The sequence below is a fragment of the Sorex araneus genome, chromosome X, assembly GCF_027595985.1.
Source record: "Sorex araneus isolate mSorAra2 chromosome X, mSorAra2.pri, whole genome shotgun sequence".
In the NCBI taxonomy this organism is placed as follows: domain Eukaryota; kingdom Metazoa; phylum Chordata; class Mammalia; order Eulipotyphla; family Soricidae; genus Sorex; species Sorex araneus.
In genome coordinates, this window is record NC_073313.1 from 49,750,795 (window position 1) to 49,773,411 (window position 22,617).

Consider the following 22,617-nt stretch of genomic DNA (forward strand, 5'->3'; position numbering starts at 1 on the left):
CCTTTATTATATACTTTTGGATCCTGTTTTCAAATATAGTCACACAGAAGGCTTAGAGCTTCAGAATATGAATTTTGGAGAATATAGCTCAGTCCATACTAACCACTAATCTACTTACTATCGCTTGTTCTTGTTCTTTTTTATTAAAGCATCGTGATTTACAGTGTTATTCATAGTTGAGCTTCAGATATGCAATATTGCAGGGCCAATCCCACCCCCAAGTGTCAATTTCCCTCCGTCAGTGTTCCCAGGTTCCCTCCCATGTCCTCCCCCACCCCAGCCTTCCCTCTTGACAGGCACCTTTCTATGTTTAGTTATAAAAGTCTGGGTCTCTTGATTTAAGTGTTGTTGACTGTTGTTTGGATATCTGGCTCCTTAACACCACCTTTGTTCTTTAATCCCCTTGGCCTAGCCCCCATTACTTCTCATCTGTCTCTTCTCCCCAAATCCCCTCCACTCTTTCTTTCCTTCTCCTCTCTATACTCTGGGGCCATCTAGTACTTGTTCTTGACATTTTATATAAGTGGAATCATACTTTTGAAACTGACTTTTCACTCAGCATTATATTTTCCAGATTCATCCATGTTGTTAGTATTTATTTCTTTTTATGATCAAATAATAATCCATAATATGGGGACAGAGAGATAGCTTAACAGGCTGCAGTGCTTGTTCTGCATGCAGGATCCCCAACACCACATGTACCCTGAACACCAAGCTGAGAGTAGCCAGTGAGCCATGATGGGTATGACACGCACAAAAAATAGAGGGTGGAGCGATAGTACAGCAGGTAAGTTGTTTTCTATGCACGTGGCCAACCTGGATTTGGTCCTTGGATCCCATGTGGTTCCCCAAGCACCACCAGTAGTAACTGAGTAACCCCTGAGCATTGCCAGCTGTGACCCAAAAACCAAAAAAATACTGTGAAGATATAACAGATAGATAGCTCAAGTGGTAAAATGATGCTTGTCATATATGAGACCCTATGTTCAATCCCCAGCACCAGCAGGAAAGCATTGCAAGTTGTATTTCTAGTGGGCCCTGATAACTGCTAGCTGTGGCCCCTGTGATAAAAAGAACCTGGGCTATTTGTTGAATCATAAAAGTTCTTTAAATATTCTGGGTACACTTCATTTTTTATTGAACACGATTTACAGATATTTTCTCCCAGTTATATAGGTTGTCTTTTTACATACTTGATGCTGTCCTTTAAGACAATTTTTAGTCTATATGATGTTCAGTCTATTTTTTCTCTTTGGTTGCTTACCCTTTTGCTGTCATATATAAGAAATCATTGCCTAAACCAAGCTTTTCTGTAAGAATTTTGTATCTTGGGGCTGGAGCAATAAATAGCACAGCGGGTAGGGTGTTTGCCTTACATGCGACCAACCCGGGTTTGATTCCCAGCATCCCATATGGTCCCCAAGCACCACCAGTAGTTAATTCCTGAGTGCATGAGCCAGGAGTAACCCCTGTGCATTGCCGGGTGTGACCCAAAAAACCAAAAAAAAATAATTTTGTGTCTTGTATTTGGTCCTTTAATCCATTAAATTAACTTTTGTGTGTGCTGTGAGATATAGAGAATCCAACTTTGTTTTGCATAAGGATATACAGGAATTTCAGCTCCATTTGTGCAGTTTCTTTTGTGAAAGTGAGTAGTATACCCCAACCTCACCCAACATAGTTCTCTGAATCCCTTATAAACTAGGTTACTAGGTAACATAATTCTTAAATCATCAAGAAATTACAGTATTACTTTAAAGTGAGTGGGAGCTTGATGGACCAACACCCAGCTGTGCTATGGGGATGCTTCTAGATTTGTGCTCTGAAATCACTCCCAACAATGATCAGGGGAACCATGTTGTGCCCAGAATTGAACCAGAGTCAGTCACATGCAACACAAGCAACTTCACCTCTGTTCTATCTCACTGGCTCCAGTTCTTTTTTTTTTTTTTTATCTTGGAGCCACACCTGGCTCTGCTGGGGATCTAATCCAGGTTGGCTGCATGCAAGGCAAACACCCTGCCTGCTGTACCATCTCTCTGGCCCTTAGTTCTACATTTTTAAACCCTCTCTGGTTAGATGGCCCTGCATTTTCCCTAAATGTGGGAAACTTGACTGCATTAATTTGTGTAGTGGGGTGCTGCATTCCCATTCACCCCTAAAAGAAAAAGAATTGCAGATCTACCATGGTGACTTATTTTTTTAATTTGTTTTCTACTTTGATGTGATTGTTCTACATCGATAATTTCTCTATGCTTTTCTCAATTATACTTAGTTTTGTCTCACTATATGAAAAAATTTTCTCTAAAGTTACCATATTTGTAAAGAATTTTTTTAAGTTTTTAATTGGGTTGCCTGTCTGTTTTTTTTTCTTTTTGGATCACACCCAGCGATGCACAGGGCTTACTCCTGGCTCTGCGCTCAAGAATTACTCCTGGCGGTGCTCGGGGAACCATATGGGATGCTGGGAATCGAACCCGGGTTGAGCGCATGCGAGGCAATTGGTCTACCCATTCTGCTATCACTCTAGCCCCTGCCTGTCTTTTTAAAATAGTTATGTAAAAGCCTATAGATATAAGAATTTCACCATCTATGTGTAATTGTAACTATATACAATTCTGTAGGTTGCCTTCTTCACTCTCTTTTTTTCTTTGTATTTGTTTTGGGGACACTCCTAGAGGTGCTTAGGGCTTACTACTGGCTCTGTGATCAGGGATCACTCTTGATGGGTGTGATGTTAGGGATAAAACCTGGGTCATCTCTATGCAAGGCAAGTTCCCCTACCCACTGTATTTTCTTTCCAGTTCCTCAATTATGTCTTTTGATAAGCAAGGTTTTTCATCCCTTGCTTTATGGTTAATGTATTTGTCTGTTTTTTAAAATATGTTTGCTTCAAGATCTTAAAGATAGTGCTCTTTGCTTTCTTCTTGTATTAGTAAGCATGCTAGAATTTTTGTTTGATTTTGACTCACGCACCTCTTAGTGCTCTGCACTCAGGGATTACTCCTGATAGTGCTCATGGGACCATGTGAGATGCCAGAGATTGAACCTAGGTCAGACACATGCAAGGCAAACTCCCTTCCTGCTGTACTGTTGGTCTGGCCCAAACATACCACAATATTTATACATAGAATCTGAGGCAATTGAGATGAAGAGCAAAATATCCCCTTTAGAGAAAGAGAAATCTTGAGGGGAAAAAATAATCTATAATTACCTCATAGGCTATGCACCAAGAAATTATGTTTAATATCATTATCTCTGAAAAATTAACATGTCTGTCTTGTCCTTTACAACTGGGCTTATATCAGTTGGAAATTTGCCTTTTTACAGAAGTTACCAGGTTTTTCTTTTTTTTTTTTTTTGCTTTTTGGGTCACACCCAGCAATGCTCAGGGGTCACTCCTGGCTTTGCACTCAGGAATTGCTCCTGGCAGTGCTTGGGGGACCATATGGGATGCCGAGGATCGAACCCGTGTCGGCCGCATGCAAGGCAAACGCCCTACCCGCTGTGCTATCGCTCCGGCCCCCCAAGTTTTTCTTTTAAGTCAATATTTGGGTTTCTTTTTTCTTCAAATATTTATTGCCTTTTGCTTTTAAAAAAAACATATGGTAGAAAATTTTACTATGCAAATGTGTGTGGTTACTACCTCTATTTAGCATACATTATTTGAATTGTAAGCTTTTAGAGGAAAACTTAGGAGGAAATACGCAATATTTATAGAATTGGACTATGTCTAAACATATTTATTTTTATTCACATGGATATGTTGATATTTATGAATCTTTCTTGTCATATACTCTAAAGAAATTGTCTATTTAAGCCTCCCAAATAATTTTTATTATTTTATAATATGTGTGTCTGTTTTTATTTGGCCCATTCTTTTAAATTTGCAGGGAAGAGCTGGAGAGATAGTACAGCAGATAGTACAGCATTGCATGTGGCCTCCCTGGGTTCAGTCTCTGGCATCCTATATGGTCCCCTGTGCCCAACTAGGAGTGATCCCTGAGCACAGATCCAAGAATAAGCCCTAATAACAGCCAAGTGTGGCACAAAATAAAATAATTAATAATAAAGTACTATTTGTAGGGAATAATAATGTTTCTTCTTTGTTATAACTTTTTATGCTTCATACCATAATTAACACACCAATCATAGGATAAGTCATTGGTATGAGAACCATCTAATTTGTCATAAGGTTTCTTTGCCTTGGACTCTTAAGTGTCAGGAAGGAGGGTTGCTCAAAACTGCTAGATAAATTGATAGAAAAATAGAAATTTTTCTGGTTAGTTTTTGTTTATTCAAGGGGGAGCACACCGAGTGGTGTTCAGGGACTAGCTCTTGAAGGTCTCTCCTGGTGGTGCTTCAGGGATCATGTGGTACTAAGAATTCAGTCTGAAGCTCTTGCATGGTGCTCCATCCCTTTGGACTATCTCTCTGACCCTAATACAGGAATTTTTCACTCCATCATATTACCCTGACTCAGACTTAATGGTTATTAGAATTTATGATTGGAAGATGCTATGTTTGTATAACTCGATGGCACTTGGCTTGTAAAAATAATAAGAAATATAACAACAATATTGTTGAACTTTCTGTGTGCTATCTTAAGACTTTATATGTTTTTTCAGATCATTTTCTTTTTGATTTTTAATTGAGTCACTGTTTACAAAGTTATTTGTAAACAATAATTTACAAAGTTATTCGTGATTGAGTTTCAGGCATACAGTGTTCCAGCACCAGTCCCTTCACCAGTGTCCACTTCCCTCCACCACTGTTTCCAGTTTCCCTCCTGTTCCCCAGTCTGCCTCTATGACAGGCACTTTTTTCTTTTTCTTTTTTCCTTTTCCCCCCCTTTAGGTGCTGTGGTTTACAGTACTGTTATTGATATGATATCATGAATATCACTTTACCTCTTTTCTGCACCTAATCCTGGTCCAGAGTGACCAATTCCCTCTATCATTTTCACTGTGGTCTCTTCTCTGACTTATCCTCCTGACCTGTGGTGAAGAGGTAACTTCTGAATGTAGCTTCCTAGCTACATTCTTACACTTTGAGTTTGAGACACCAGGATGGGGTGGGGCTGAGAAGAGTCGTACCCAGGAAGCAGATAAACTTTGGAGGGGTCCTGATCTCTATTTCATATAATTTTCATAGCCCTATAAGCTCAATTATACTATTTCTCATGATTTATAATTATCTTTTTTAGCTGGGAAAATTTAACCTTATAGAAATGAAGTAACTGCCTAATATCACTGTGTACTCTTTATCACCATCCATTGTTTCCTTCATAACATAAAATCATGAGTTTGGCTGAAATATATCTCCTATATAGAATGTGGCTATGCCTTTGTGTATGTATCACCCCTTCCCAGTTTTTCCTTTCTAGATAAACTTGGTAGCCGTTGCACCAAAACATGCAGTGCTACATTTTATTAAATGTAGTAAGGACCCAGGAGCTATGAGTGTAAATGAAGCATTTTGTCATCAGTGTTCAAAATAGATAACAAAACTGAATTTGTGTAACCATTTGCTTTCTAGAAAGTGGTCCACCATTAACTTGCAGTTGTGAGAATAGGCTATTTACCTAGGAGGAATAATCAATCCCTGTGTGGCCTTATTGCTGTTGGACTCATTTAGTCAGTTTCTGGAATCTGTTATTTGTTTATTTTTATCAGTGTCTTTCTTTTGCTTTTCTAGGATTGTGGCTGAGAAGGCAAGAGAAGTTCTCTTTGTCCGACCACGTAAATACATCCACTGCTCCAGCCCAGAGACTGTAGAACCTGGTTATATCAACATCATGGAGTTAGCAGCATCTGTGTGCCGCTATGACTTAGACGACATGGACATCTACTGGCTCCAGGATCTCAATCAGGACCTTGTCCAAATGGGTAAATTGTTTTCTCACCAGTTAGTTGTCCTTGATTCATAACTTTTATTCAAGTTGTCAAAACTTTAATTTGCTGTCATTTCATGGCTTCCTTTTGCTGGCCTTACCATTTATTTTCTCTTTGATCTTAATGAGGCATTTCTGAAAGTGCATGAACACCATTGAAATAGCATTAACATTTAAATCTGACCTTTTCTTTCTTTATTCATGGTGAATAGCACAGATCAGAGATGGAGTGTAAGATTCACTAGGTTGTTTTCCAATTTTTAGTGTGAAACTGGTCATGCCTGGTTGAACATCTTGTTGAGAAGAATTCTGATGCTGCCTCCCGGCTTAGTCCTCAAAAGCCATCTGATCAGCAAACAGAGTCAGGGGTAGCCTCTGCTACCTCAGCCTCACAGAGTGAATCTCCATCCTCAGCAGTAGGCACACCTCAACATTCGGTACTGGGGACCAATACCACTTAATGCAGGACTTGTAATTTTGCCACCTTATGAAAAAATGATTAAGAACCAAACATCCCAAAAGCAGTTTATAGCTCTCTCCAGTGTTTTCTGGAGTTGTCATACAATTCTCAAAAAATCAAATTAGACAGGCCAAAACAGTAGTACAGCTGGTAGGACTCTTTGTCTTGCAGATGGCTAACTTATGCTTCATCTGCTGCACCTCATTTGGTTCCCCAAGCCTGCCTGAACTGATCCCTGAGCACTGGGCCAAGAGTGAGCCCTAAGCAGTACTGCCAGGTGTGGCTCAACGCCCCCCAAAAAAAATCAAATAAGATAAAGGACACACACAGATAAAGCACAGATAAGCATACAAACATTTGTAAGTAAACAGAGTATTTATAAATAAGTATATACCAGCATGCTGGGAAGTGTTAGCTGAAAGGAAACTCAGTTTATACTTTCAGTTCTTTTTGACTTGTCAATATGAGCAGTGCTTAGGTGCAAATGATCTGATGGAATTATAGGAGGTTTCTAAGTTTCCATGTGAGTTATATTTAAGATTATTTTTCTTTGTATTAGACTTGTTCATTGCTAGTACAGGTTTTTGTTTTATTCCCTCTCTTTTGTTTCTTCTATGTTGGTAACTAAATTCATGAGAATATGAAATCAAAATAGTATTGAATCCAGCATAGCGTGACAGTGGTAGTTACTCTGACAGTAACCCATATTTATTATTTTTAAAACTTTCATTTTAGGGCCCAGAGCAGTGGTACAGTGGGTAGGTTGTTTGCCTTGCAGGTAGCCAACCCAGATTCAGTCCCTGGCATTCCATATGGTCCCTCAAGTACCACCAGGAGTAACCCCTGAGCATTACGAGGCATGGCCCAAAAAACAACAAATAAAACCTTTTATCTTATGACTTCACTTGCTATACTTTCAAAGAGGAGAAAAGGAATTAAATATAGGTGAGATCCACAAAAAAGACTGACAAAGTAGAAAAATCAGAGTATAAGAGCATATAAAACAGATTGATAACTCAATGTATGTTCCATCCATATATATTGATCCTACTGCTAGCTACGTTCAGTAATGAAACCACCTTAGGGTGTCTCTTACAAGTTTGTAAAACCCTTTGGTATTTTGCAGTTAACTCCCCTTGGCTGTATGTTTTTTTTTGTTTTTGTTGTTGTTGTTGTTTGCTTTTTGGGGTCATACCCGGCAATGCTCAGGGGTTACTCCTGGCTCTGCACTCAGGAATTACTCCTAGAGGTGCTGGGGCGGTCATACGGGGTGCCAGGGATTGAACCCGGGTTGGCCACATGCAAGGCAAATGCCCTACCCGCTGTACTATCACTTCAGCCCCTTGGCTGTATGTTTTTAAATGAACTTATTTGAGGAAATAATTTTAGATATGTTTTTTAAAGAAAATGAAGGGCAGCTATTCTAATCACTATACCACCAATGCTAAGGAACTTATTTGAGGAAATAATTTCAAAATTTACCAAAAAATGCAGATTTAGCATAGTTATGTATTTCTGTCACACTTTATTTCCATTATTGTTTACATTCAATTTACCATGGTACATTTGTCAAAGCTAAGAAACTATCATAAGCATGTTTCTATTAAGTAAATTCCAGACTTTTTTAGAATTTCACCAGTTTTTCCACTAGTGACCTTTTTCTGTTCCAGGATCATATCCAGGATACCACATTACATTTGACTTGGAAGAATTTTAAAACAGGATTGCTTTATAAAATTTTTCTAAGGGTGAATAATACTTTGGTGAGGCTTATTAAATCTGAAGGTTTTGTTTTTTAAAAATTAAATTATCCAGTGTAAGGAATTTTTTAGACCAGGTGATTACGGACTGGAAAACTAATACAGGAGTTAAGGCAATTGCCTTGCATCCTGTCTATCCCTGTTGGAATCCCCAGAACCATATATGGTTCCTCGAGCACCACCAGGTGTTACTCCTGCACACGGAGCCTGAAATAGCTCTTGAGCACTGCTTATGAATGCCCAAGTTGGTACTTACTATATAACTAACTCATCTCAGTCTCACTAGAAATCAGTGAGTTTGGTGTTATTATCTTTGTGATATACATAAGGAAACTATGCCTTTAAAAGGATAAAGGGGCTGGAGAGATAGTATAGTGGGTAGAGCATTTGCACACAGCAAACCCGGGTTCAAATTCCTGGCATCCCATATGTTCCCCCGAGCACCAGCGGGTGTGACCACCAAAAAAAAAAAAACAAAAAAAAAAGAATAAGTACCTTGTACGTTTGTCTAGGCTAGAAAAGTGACGTAAATCATGCCAGCTGAACTTTTGGTTTTACAAGTAACTATAACATTTAAAAGGTAATTGACAGCAGCTGGAGTGATAGTTCAGCAGGGAGGTGCTTCCCTGGCATTTGGCAAACCTGGGTTCAATCCCCAATACAATACCCTAGATGGTCCCCCAAGCTCTATCAGGAGTGATCCCTGAGCACAGAGCCAGAAGAAAGCCCTGAGCACAGCTGAATGTGGCCCAAAACAAAAACAAAAAATGTAATTTATGAAATGCCAGCATTCCTTTGGATGCTTTATTTTACAATGGAGTTGATTACTGTTTCAATTTGTTTTGGATTATTTAAAGAATCCTGAAGTTTAAATGCTATTAGAATGAATATTTTTGTGCTCTCATAAAATCACTAGTACCGCTAAGAAAAATGTTTAGTTGTTACCAGTGTCTACAACATGAATCATTTATTTAAATGAAATACAGAAAACTAAGAAAAATTTTAAGTATGAAGGGAAAAGGAATCAGAAGACCAAAAAGCTAATTCAGAATTTTCAGTTGGACTTTGTGAATGCCAGTAGGTTTATTTTATATTATAGTTTACCACGGGAAAATATTACTGGGTTTTTTTAAATCAGGCTTTTAAAAACAAAGTATTTATGTATAATATCTAGAACTCACTTTTATGGTTTAATAGCTTTTAAATTGTAAATTTCTTTATAAACATTAGATATGGGTAAGGGGATATTACTTAGTAGTAGAAATCATGCCTCACATCTGTTAGGCCTGGATTTGATAACTGGCATACGTATATATCCACATACACATTAGTTGTGTTCATTAATTTTTTAAGAAGGAATTATAGGGCTGAAGTTATAATATAGCAGATAGGTCATGTCGTTACATGCAACCCACCTGGACTCAGTGCCCTGTACAAGCCTGCCTGGAGTGATCCCTGAGTGCAGAGCCAGGAGTAAGCTCTGAGCACTGCTGGGTGTGACCCAGAAACCAAAAAAAAAGGAATTATGATTTATGAATTATTTATGTGGTTCTAATTATTACTGTGCTTTAAAGTGTTCAAAATTGCAAAGCTCAGTGAAAGTCACCCCTCGGTGGAAATAAGAAAACAGAGATTTAGAGGATTTAGACAGAAAATTGAAAAGATCAGTATGTCTTATAAAGAATATGATGAAATATATTTCTCCTTTCATGTGACAGACAGTATTTAATGATATGTACATATTAATATAACTAGTAAAAGGTTCTTTGAAATTAAATTGTTTTAGATCAGGGAAAATGTTGTTTTATCCTCTTACATCTCTCCTAAACCCTGCACAAAGCTTACAATAGGTGGTTTGCTAGTGAAAGCTGACTCACAGGCTGATGATTGTTTGTATTTCTGTGCAGGTTATGCGCCAGTTGATGAGGATCTTATGGAAAAGGCGATAGAAGTCCTGGAACGCCAATGTCATGAAAATATGAACCATGCTATTGAGACAGTGGAAGGGCTAGGCATAGAATATGATGAAGATGTGATCTGTGATGTGTGCCGGTCTCCAGACAGTGAAGATGGGAATGATATGGTGTTCTGTGATAAGTGTAACATCTGTGTACATCAGGTTAGTGAGACTCGAGATTGTTCCCTCCCTTTTCTGTACTTCAGTAATATTATCCTTACCAGTATCTAAGTAGCAGTTTTCATCCTAGAATGAAAATAAAGATTTGGCCTAAGGGTAGGTGCTTGTCTTATTCATGGCCAACCCTAATTTGATCTCTGGTCCTGCATATGGCTTGCCAAGCACAACCAGGAATGACCCCTGAATATAGAGCCAGGAGTTAGCCTGAAGGCCTCTGTGTGGCCAAAAACAACCACAAGATTTGGCCTAGCTGCTCTTCAGTTATCCCTTGAGAAATAGTACTTCTTGTGATCCACATGGTGACCTAATAACTCTACTCCAGGAGTCCAAACATAGGTGTTTATTGTTTTGCTTCATTCCCCTACCATTAAGCTTATCTTAGTCAATAGTTTTATGGTTCCCTGGGGAGCTAGCTTGCTGCCATCTGTGAGTTTCTTCTCTGCCTTCAAATCCCTGTTACATAATCAAGTCACACCCATGATCGGTAACAGGAAAATTTATTAAACTTTCTGTAACTGGAAGTCCAAACTTATCCTGGCACTCAGTGCCCTTCTCCATCTCCCAAAATTACCATTCCCAAGAAACTCCATTTTATTTCCCTTGGGAAATAACTAATGGTCCTCAGGAGACCATGCTACACTGGGGATCAAACCCAAGACTCCTGTATGTAAAGCATGAACTCCAACTTGAGCCACCTCCCCCACCTAGAAAGTGCTGCTTTAAAAAGATTGTAGAATTTTAGAATTCTAAAAGACTGTCCCACTCAATTTTACATATAATTCCAGAAGAGATTATTGAGTTTACTCAAGCTCTTACTGATAGCTACTTGTATTTTCTACCACACTGCCTTTTTAATTTAATAATAATGACAATATCAGCATTCTTTTCTGTTTTTTTTCTTCCCCACAAGCCCTTATGTCTCAGTGAAGTAAGGTTGCACAAAGGGACAGTGATGAATATTGATGACTGCCCTTTCTCTGTATTTCAGACGTAATTCAATTAAAAATAACCTTCTGGGGCCAAGAAATAGCTCAAAGGTTATGAATTTAGTCCCTGGCACCACATGGCCTACTTAAGCTCCACTAGATGTAGCCCTCGTGGTTCCCAGCATCACCAGATGTGGCCCTGGTTGTGCTAGGAGTGGTCCTGAACCCCCAAATTTTCTTGAGAGACCCCCTCTCAAGAAAATAAAATGTTTCTCTCCTAATTCACCTATCAAAAGTTATAGATCTTCCAAAGCCAAGTTCAAGTCAGTTTTTAACCATAGGCTTTTTTTTTTCACTTTTTTAACCCGTTGTGTATTTCATTAATTTCTGCTGACTAATAAGTTAACAGCATCATCCATTTGCTAGGACTAGGTTGTATGCCAAGAACACAATCATTGATGAAGAAACAAACAAAGGCTTTGCCTCCAGAGAGATCAGTTATAAGGACTACAAGGAAACTGCCTGATTAGCGTAAAAAGCCAAATGTGGGGGCTAGAGCGATTGCACAGCGGGTGGGGCATTTGCCTTGCACCAGCCACCCCATGTTCGATTCCCATCATCCCATATGCTCCCCTGAGTACCAGCAGGAGTCATTCATGAGTGCAAAGCAAGGAATAACCCCTGTACACTGCCAGGTGTAACCCAAAAAGAAAAAAAAAAGTGACTGCTTTATAGAACAAAACAAAAAAATTTTTTTGGCTTTTTGGGTCACACCCAAGCGATGCTCAGGGCTGACTCTTGGCTCTGCACTCAGGAATCACTCCTGGCGGTGCTCAGGGGACCATATGGAATGCTGGGAATCAAACCCAGGTTAGCCACGTGCAAGGCAAATGCCCTACCCGCTGTACTATCGCTCCAGCCCCAAGAACAAAACAAATTTAATGACTAAAATTATTAGCATAGGAAAGAAAAATTAGGGTTTAGGACAATTTTTATTCCCTGGATCTCCTAATCTGTGAGAAACTACCCAGAAATGGTAGGTGACTAATTGGGTCTTTTCCTTCATTTTATATGTGTCCTTGAAATGATGATTTTTTTTTAATTTTAAGGATGAATTTAAGGGTCTTACAATAGAGATCCATAGCTCATTCTCTGTAGTTGTAACTTTCTCTTTTTGGTTACTCATGCATGCAGGGCCACTGAACTATTTCCTGGCCCCTTTTATTTTTATTTTATTTTTGTAAAGCTGTTCACAATAATTAATTACATTCAATATTCCAGCACCGATCCCACCACCATATTTTGAATTACTCCACCCCGATCCCCCAAGGATTCCCCCAAAGCAGAAAATAATAATTCATTTTGTGTTGCTTGTTATAAATAATCCACTAAAGATGATCCAAAAAAGTTTCTTTAGAGAAAAGTGTATGAAGATTGTTTTATCACCCTGGAGCTATTAAGCCCTTGTATAGAGTATGAGTTGGAGACCTCCGGAACCCAGCCACAGCCATGCTCAAGGCCACTCTCCACACATTCGGACGAGCCTCAGGCATGAAGGGACTGGCAGAGGAACCCAGGTGTGCGGGACGGGGGGCTGAGATCTCCAAGCCTGCTCCAATTGGGACTGGGCCTTCACCCAGACCCCCCATTTTCCAGTAGCTTGGCAGCCACACCCAGAGACTGCCCCCAGCGCTGTGTAATCCCACCAGTGGCCAACATCCAGAGACTATAAGACCAAGCTCCCAGAAGCACGCGGCCGTAAAGCAGCCACGAGACATCTAATAAATAGCCTTGTTCTCCCTCTTGGAGAACCTGACAAGCTACCAAGAGTCTATTGCCCACACAGGAAGGCCTTGCAAGCTCCCCGTGACGTATTTATATCCCAAATATAATAAAAGATATTTACATATCTCTCGGAGAGCCCGGCAAGCTACCGAGAGTATCCCGCCCGTACAGCAGAGCCTGGCAAGCTACCCATGGCATATTCAATATGCCAAAAACAGTAATGATAGGTCTCATTCCCCTGACCCTGAAAGAGCCTCCAATCATTGGGGAAGATGAGTAAGGAGAGGCTGCTAAAATCTCTGGGCTGAGTGTAGTAGAGACATTACTGGTGCCCACTTAGTAAATCGACGAACAACGGGATGACAGTGATACAGTTATAAGTATGAGATGTTGCTCCGGGAATTTTAAATAGGGTGATTTTAAATAGGGTGGTATAGCTAGAATTAAGTTTTTTGTTTTTGGTTTCTTTGTTTTTGGTTTTTTTTTTGGGGTCGCACCCGGCGATGCACAGGGGTTACTTCTGGCTCATGCACTCAGGAATTACTCCTGGCGGTGCTCGGGGGACCATATGGGATGCTGGGATTCGAACCCGGGTCAGCCGCGTGCAAGGCAAACGCCCTACCCGCTGTGCTATTGCTCCAGCCCCTAGAATTAAGTTTTTAACTGGATGGCGACTTTGGGGTCTGGAGACATCTGTGCAGCATGTTGGTCTCTTCCTCTTCCAAGGTTTATTTGTGAATCTTTGGATCATGGTCATTAATGAGCTTACATGGAGACAGAGGCAGTTCATGGGCATGACTACCAGACTACCAGAAGTGCAGGGAGAGATGGGGGGAAGTTGCCTATTCCAAACTACATGTGAGCCTGGAGACTTCGATCACAAATTCCACATACCTTGGTTTTTCAGCAGATTCCTTCATGGATGAGGCTCATCCGATCCTGTGAAAGTCAGCCTTGAGCATGGCAGTGATTGAGTTCTGGAGGTTTTCAGCCGTTGGGGTTCAGTTGGGGCAGGGGGTGGGTAGGCTCAACACCATCCAGGTTACTCCATAGGGGACAGCCTGGTGCAGGGTCTGGAGGCATCTCTGTGGTGTACAGTTGCAACATTTTAAAGTTCTGAAAATTGCAATTTTTGCTTAAGTCTGGTACCAGAATTGATATGGGTGCAATGCTAGAACTCTTGGAATATAAGATTATTTGTAGTCTTTGTCTTGTTTTGTTTAAATAATTCACCCATTTTTGTTAAACATCAGTATATTTGATTATCTGACAGTGTCCATGATTCTGTTAGTAAATAAGATAGTATGCCATGTATGTTCTATAGGATCAGTTTCCTGAAATATAAACTGCTAATGAATTTTCTGACATGTCTCTCCATAGGGTTTTCAGAAAAATAATTGTAAAGCTATAGTAACCTAAAAGAGAATAGTATAAAGGCCATCTGTATATATTTTCTGAATTAATCTTTCACAATTGGGAAAAATATTAATGAATTCCTTTTAGGTTCTTTGACTAACAAATTGGAATTAGCATTATAATACTCCTCAAGGGAATGGGATGTGACTTAGTGGCAGAGCATCTGTCTTGCATATATGAGGCTCTGGGTCCAGTCCTCAGCACTACCAAAAAAACCTCAAAGTTGTTTTGCTCGGAACACATATCCAGTAGTGACTATGAATGATGGCTGATCCTTACAGTCAAAGACATGACAGTAACATCTGACCAGCCCTTGCAGAATATAACATGGTATATATTAAGGATAGTTGTTGGTACCAAACACAAAGTTTCATCTAAAGATATTCTTCCAGGGGCCAGACCAATAGGCAGGTAGGGCCTTGCACACACCCCAGTCGAGTTTGATCCCTGGCGCCCTATGTGGTCCCGTGAGCACTGCCAGGCGTGATTGCTGAGCACAAAGCCAGGAGTAAATACTGAGCAGCACCGAAGGTGCCCTCTCCCCTCTCACACCAAAACAAATAAATAAAGATATTCTTCCAGAGTATGTGCACTTTAATTCTAAAGAGAGTCTTAGATTAGAGCTCCCTCTGCTGTCTGAAAAGTGACTGGAAGATTTAGTTTACTCCTTAACAGAATTGGGGACTAATTGACTTCTTTTTAGAGGGCTGGGGGGTGTCCACACCCGCTGGTGCTCCTAGGCAGTTCCTAGCTTTGTGCTCAGTACTAAACCCTGGTTGTACTCCAGGGACCAGAAGTGGTGCCAGGGATTCAAATCAGGGGCGACTGTGTAAGACAAGCACCTTACTTCCTGTACAATCTCTCTGGCCCATGTTCATGTTTATTTATTAGACATATTTTTTTACTGTTACCATATTATATACTCTGTGGTTAATAGTTTATAAAGAACTACAGGGGCTAGAGAGATAGTACAGCCGGTAAGACTCTTGCCTCACAAGCAGCCGACCAAGGTTTGATCCTCAACATTTCATATCCCCCTCCCACAGCACCAACAAGAGTGATCCCTGAGCACAGTGCCAAGAGAAACCCCTGAGCACAGCTTGATGTGGTCCCCAAACCAAAAAAAAAAATTTAATAAAAAAAGTTACATGCATGAAAAGTGAATCTAGGGGGCTGGAGCATTTGCCTTGCACGTGGCCGACCCGGGTTCGATTCCCAGCATCCCATATGGTCCCCTGAGCACCGCCAGGGGTGATTCCTGAGTGCAGAGCCAGGAGTAACCCCTGTGCACTGCCAGGTGTGACCCAAAAAGCAAAAAAAAATGGTTTTAAAAACAAAAGATATCAATAGACTTTATATTTTAATAATTTAAATAATTTTTATTGAAAACAGTCATTATTCTAAATCCTTTTAGATGTTTGTTTTCTGTCTCTTAGCCCAAGTATTGAATACAGAAATCAAGACCTGAAGTAATTTGCCTCAACATATATGCTCATAGTTGTTGTCTGACACATATATTTGGCATTGAGATTTTTGGGTTGTGTTTTTGTTGGTTTGAGAATTTTTTTTGTTGGTTTTAGTTTGTTTTTTTCTTTCACGGGCACACCCAAGCAGTGCTCAGGGCCTTCTCCCAGTCACGCTCAGGGATCACTCCCTGTAGTACCCAGTGCTTGGAGAATTATGTGGTACCCAGAATCAGGGATCTGGCCTAAGACACCTGCATGTTCTAATCCCATTAGGCTATTTCTTCAGCCCTGTCACTGAGTTTAATAATTCCCTAAAATCATATGTAAAATATTTGCCTGTCCATATTTATACTCTCTCATGAGAGTCCCCAACCTTTACCATTTTATATTCTAGAAGTTGAAAATCACTACTGGAAATATAAAACTCCGTGATCTTAAGACCATGAGTAAGTTCACACAAGACCTCAAGTAAATGATTTGCTGCCCAGTAGAATGACTGAGAAATAAAGGGCATTCCTAGAATAAGCCACTGGTTTTACTTCTGATTTGAAAGAAGCTCTCTTTTAGGGAGGAAGCATGCCTTAATTCCCTTCAAACTTTCTAGACTTCAGAGAAAGAAAATCTTTAAAGGTTAGAAGCATAAAATGATTCCCTGCTGTTGTGAGAGTAACCCGGTTGGAGTCCAGCTTCAGTTGTTGAGCTAAATTAATTTGTCTTATCAAAGCCACCTACTTGAGTTCAGCATAGAGAGTATTCCATATAAATTGCCCACAAAGGGCATACCCCCTGTAGCTTTACAATCTCACTGAGGAGATGAAGCATGGCAGCCAAAGTAAAGAACATAACCACATTGAATAGGGGGCAGTAGTCAGGAAGTGGAAGAGACAGAAGAATCTACAGTGACCTGAGAACTGAGAAACAACGAACTTTAGATTGGGGACCAACCAACCAACTTTTTCTTTGAAGATCCATGTAGTCAATATTTTACACTTAGAGGACCACTTACAGTCCCTGTTAAATATCTTTTTTGGGGGTGTCATTTAAAATATGAGCAGAGAGATAGCACAGGAGATAAGGTGCTTGCCCTGTATGCAGCTGATCCTGGTTCAATCCCCAACACCACATATTGGCCCCTGAACACTACCAAAGTCATTGCTATAGTGACCCCGAAACCAAAGAATAAAATATGAGGACATTCTTCTCTTATTGGCCTTATAAAATAGGCTTCAAGTAGTAGTTTGCCAGCCCCTGGTTTAGACGGAGGGTAAAGATGAAAACAGAATTTCTTTTTATGTTACAAATCAAACATTTGCTTAATAAATCATAAGGAAAATTATTTTAAAGCATTAAAATAAAGTTTCATGACCCCATATAGAGTCTTGACTCTCGGTTTAAGAAGCAAAGATCTAGTCAACCTTCCTCCTTCTGTTTTGCTCAAACAGATTGTTTTATAGTCTCTGTAGTTTTGCCTTTTCTGGGCTTTTATTTCTCTAATTTGTTCACTTAGCAATATGTGTTTTAGAAAACAAAGAATTTCTCAAGGATTGGTTGTTGTGAAATTATATGAAATCTTTATTTCCATGTAAGGCATATGGCTGCTAAATAGCCAGAGCAATAGTACAGTGGGTTGGGGCTTCTCTTACACTTAGTAGACCCAAGTTAGATCTCAGTTTTCCGTGTGGTCCCTTGAGAACCTCCAGGAATAATTCCCGAGTGCAGAGCCAGTAGTCAGCCCTGAGCATCACCGGGTATGGCCCCCAAAATAAGCAAACAAACCCAGAAGTATGTCTTCCAAATAGAGAAAGAATTGGATGTGTGAGGGAGAAGAGGATTTGTGAATAAATTAATCCAGGCCTGATAAGACTTGCTTTTGTGTAATGGAGAAGGCCAGAATCTAAGGATCACTCTATAGAGAATACTGTAAGCCCCAGGGACAGTGGTTGAGGAAAGCAGATAATATAAGTATAAGTATTTGTATCTAGAAGCTGCAAGCATGGTGGTGGCATACATAGGGAATTGGGAAAAGGGGTCATTTGGGGGCAGTTGATGTAATTTGAATCTGAGCTGTGGGTGAACCTTCTGGGGCAGGCAGAAATTTTGAAGGTGACATAGTGAATCAGTCAGTGGTAGAGGGTATGCCAGGCCTCTTGGGGAACAAGGTAATCCCCAGCTTTAGTCTATAAAGGAATAGAGCAAAAATAGGGGGAATAAATTTGGAGATAGAAAGAAATCTAATTTTTTTTTTGCCAAACCCACACCACCCTCCTTGCCAGTAATTCATTTATTTGTCTGTAAAGGAATTAAAGCAGCTTTTAGAACTCATTATGGAGTACTGTGATTAGCCTAATATATTATTCAATTCAGGATTTATTCACATTCAAACTGAGCAAATAATTATTATGCTATGCTAAGTACTTTTTATGCATCTAACAGGCACTGTTAGGATGTTTATAATCATTAGCGTATTTGCTCTTCAAAAGTTTCATTCTGTTTATTTTCTAACACTTTTTATCTTGATCACAATGATGCATGATGTGTAGAAGTTGTATATGACTGTCAAATTATAATAATTATTGAAGAAGCTTTAGAAAATTAAGGCCAAAAAGAAAGTGTGTTATACCAAAACTCGGGTAACAAATAGCTATATTAACCTATGTGTGTATGTCTTACTATTATTCTGTCATCCTTAAGGTCAGTTCTCATATGCTGATCTTATTCTCACATGCTGATCTTAAATGCTGCAGGTTGCTTTTCTGCCTGTTTTAAAAGTCAGTAAATTCTGTTTGTGAGTTTGTACCCTTATTTACCTCTTCTAAAAGTAGATGGATTGCTGAAGAGCTAGTACCGTGGGTAGGATGCTTGCCTTGCAGTTAGCTGACCCGAGTTCAGTCCCTAGCACCACATATGGTTGGTCCCACTAACCCTCATTCAGGAGTGAGCCCTGAGTGCAGCCTGGTGTGCCCCACTCAAAAAAACTTAAAAATTTTTTAAATTAGACAGAAACCCAAAACCACACGGCCGTTATTGCGGCCGCACAACCTCATATTTCTTCATTCTCGGCAGTGGAAAACAAATTATCAAATGCTTCCTTTTCAGCAGGTCCGACTTTGTGGGGGGGGACTCCAAACAATAATAGTGAGTTTTTTGTTGAAATATTGAATGTAGTCAAAGTAAAGAGAAAGTAAAGTGAAATTTATCAGCTACATAGGCGGGGTTGGGGGCTGGGAAGGTGGGGGTGGCGAGGGGGAGGTTTACTGTGATTCTTAGTGGTGGAATATGTGCATTGGTGACGGGGTGGGTGTTTGAGCATTGTATAACTGAGACTTAAGCCTGAAATCTTTGTAACTTTCCACATGGTGATTCAATAAAAAAATAAAATTTAAAAAAAATTTAAATTAGGGAATGCTCTATGACAGACATTGACTTTGGTGGAAAGATACTAACCATTCTCCCCATCTCCTCCTCAGGCCTGTTATGGCATCCTTAAGGTCCCAGAAGGCAGCTGGCTGTGTCGCTCCTGTGTCCTGGGCGTTTATCCTCAGTGTCTGTTATGTCCAAAGAAAGGTGGAGCCATGAAGCCTACCAGGACAGGTACTAAATGGGCTCATGTCAGCTGTGCACTGTGGATTCCAGAGGTAAGGATTCGACTAAATTTGCTATTTCATTTTCTTTTTTTTTCTTTTTGGGTCACACCTGACGATGCACAAGGGTTACTCCTGGCTTTGCACTCAGTAATTATCCCTGGTGGTGCTCAGGGGACCATATGGGATGCTGGGAATTGAACCCAGTTCGGCTGTGTGCAAGGCAAACGCCGTACCTGCTGTGCTATCACTCCAGCCCCTGCTATTCCATTTTCTCAGGGTGCTGTTTCCCACAGACAGCTTAGCAGTCAGGTAGTATTGCTTCTAGGATAGCATATCAGTTTGTGGTGCTCACCAGGGGTCACACTCATTTAGTTGTGGCACTTGTTTAGTTGGTTATTGGGCTTGCCAGGGGTCACTATGGTACTAACACGCAATTTGGAAGTACCTTCCTCATCAGCATTCACATACTTTTTTTAGTACAATTGTCATACCTTTTAGTTGAGGTGTTCACACACATTTGACTGCAGTGCAGCCTGAAATTACTTGTAGAGGCAGGCATCACAGACAGTACAACTGCCAAGCACAAACAGTAGAGCTTCCAGGATCACACTTGTCATATGTAATAACACCAGGTATCAAACTCACAATCTCACACTTGCCTTGCAATCACTTTTTTGGTTTGCTTTTGGGCCACACTGATAAGTTTTTAGGGCTTACTCCTGGCTCTGCATTCGGGGGTCACTCCTAGCAGGACTCAGGGCACCATATGGAATGGCATGGATTGAACCCACTGTCCTATCACTCCAGCTCCAATGTGACATTTTATATGGAAGGTTTTTTTACCTTTTGGGGGGCCATCACCTGGAAGTGCTTAGCACTAATCTTGGCTTGCTACTTAGGGTAACTCCTGGCAGCATTCAGGGAACCATTGCTGTGCCAGGGATCAAACCCAGGCCTCTAGTGCGCAAAGAACATGCCACACCCCTTGGCCTCACATCGTTCAATTATTTTTGTAAATTATCCATTTTAGTACCTTCTGAGACTAATTTTACATTGAAGCTACTTTGACTAAGAAGAAAGAGTATGCTGATGATTGTGTGGTTTTTTTTTAAATTTCAGTTCAAAAATGTTATCATCCTCATCCTTTCTACTGAAATTCTACAATCTCTGTTGTATAAATTGCTGTTAATTTTGTATGATATGTTGCCAACAACATCACATTTTTTGTAAACTGAACTACAGACTTGTCACTGCCTTTTTGTTTTCCTTAATTGATTTTTTAAAGAAGGTGCAACACACCATCTCTAACATAAATAGTACTATATCATGTGAACTTTCTCCCTTCAGTTTCTAAGTACAGAAATCTTTGACTCATTAAACTAAACATGCTAATGGGCTGAAGTATAGTATTGCAAGTAAGGTGCTCGCTTTGTACCCAATTGACTTGAGTTCAGTCCCTGGCGTGGCCTATGGTCTCCCAGACCCCACCAGGTCACCAAAAGGTGTGACCCTAATATCCACAAGAATGAAAAAGGCTAGCCATGCTTAGTCTCCATTCCCACCTCTTATCTTTTACATGATTTTTTTATATTAACAGAAATGATTGAAGGTTTCAGCAGTGGCTAGAGACAGGCTTTTAAAAGTATTTGTATTTGTGATTCCATAGTAACCTTTTTTGTTGTTTTTTTCATGGACCACACTGGCATTTCTCTGGGCAAGCTCAGTGCTCAAGGATCATCCATGGTAGTGCTCAGGGTATCAGGAGTCAAACCCAGACCTCCTGCATGCAAGGCATACACACACTAGCCCTTTGTTTTGTCTTAGTTTGGTAGCCACACCCATCAATTCTCAGGAATTACTCCTGGGTCTGTGCTCAGGGAACACTCCTGGCAGACTCAAGTGACAATATGGGGTGCTAGAAATCAAACCCGGGTCAGCTGCATACCAGACAAGTGCCCTAATCTCAGGAGGGGGCAGGAAAGCCAAGTTCCCACCCTACCAAAGCCCCTACTGCTGGACTCAACACTGCACGGCTGCCACCATGCCTCCCACCAGACAGCTCAGTAAAATATTTGGGATTTTTTGAGACATCACCAAACTCTACAATACTACATCCCAGCAGGAGCACACCAGATTGGAAAGGAATGTAAAGTAAAAGTCAACTAATCTAAACCAACAAAAGCGTTAATGCAAAAGCCTTCTCTAATAACAGCAGCTTAGTAAACCCTCAGACAAGGACTTAATGTCCCCATGGTGATATACATTTTCACGGATTTTCTTTTACTGAAGTATTTTTTGATCATTTATTTAGCCATTTAGTAGTAACAGGTGATATTGGATAAATTATTGTGGGCTGCTACAGGGGCAGGTTTACAGAGGAGTAGTTGAGATAATGGAGATACTGGTGGAGATACTACCACCAAGACAGTGGTGGTAGGATTGATGTTGGAATAATGAATGCCTGTAACAAAACATCATGAACAACTTTGTAAACCATGGTGTTTAAATAAAGTAGGGGTTGGGGAGAAAAGACAAGCGCCCCACCCGCTGTACTATCATTCTGCCCCTGCCTTTACTAAATTTGGGGGCATCTTCACCTGTGCTCAGTGCTTACTCTGGGCTCTGCACTTAAGAATTACTCCTGGTGTGGCTCATGGGACCATGTGGAGTATTGGGGATCACACCTAGATTGGCTACGTGCAAGGCAAGTGTCTTGCCTGCTGTACTATTTCTCCAGCCTGCAAACTAGCCCTTTGAACTATCATCTCAGCCCCCAAATTTTGATAACAGAGTTGTCTTTCTTTGGGGGGGGCAGTTAATGCTGAGTATTGAATTTAGAGCCTCACCCATGAGCGGCATCTGTTTTAGATACTAAGCCACATCCCCAACTTCCCCCACCTTTTTTGATAACCTTAAGAGAAAAAGACCTGTGTTTTGATATTATGAGATTCATTAAAACATCATTTATGGTTTGTGAAAGATTCTCCTGAATGCCTTGGTGCTTCTGCCTTACAATACTTTTATTTATAGGTCAGCATTGCTTGTCCTGAGAGGATGGAACCAATTACAAAGATTTCCCACATTCCACCCAGTCGGTGGGCCTTAGTCTGCAGCCTTTGTAAACTGAAGACAGGAGCTTGCATTCAGGTAAGAGCCCATGAGAAGGTAGAGTGGATAATATCAAATTTCC

General features: G+C 40.3%; 1 protein-coding gene across 2 annotated transcripts in view; it reads left to right on the forward strand.

The window, feature by feature from the left end:
- Positions 1-22,617, forward strand: part of JADE3 (jade family PHD finger 3) — a 159,079-nt gene that overhangs the window by 123,653 nt on the left and 12,809 nt on the right. For both annotated transcript variants that reach the window (XM_055122193.1, XM_055122192.1), the window contains exons 5-8: positions 5,698-5,888; positions 10,021-10,232; positions 19,311-19,478; positions 22,458-22,574. In XM_055122193.1, coding sequence (XP_054978168.1) covers positions 5,698-5,888; positions 10,021-10,232; positions 19,311-19,478; positions 22,458-22,574 — 688 coding nt within the window. The remainder of the gene's footprint in view (positions 1-5,697; positions 5,889-10,020; positions 10,233-19,310; positions 19,479-22,457; positions 22,575-22,617) is intronic.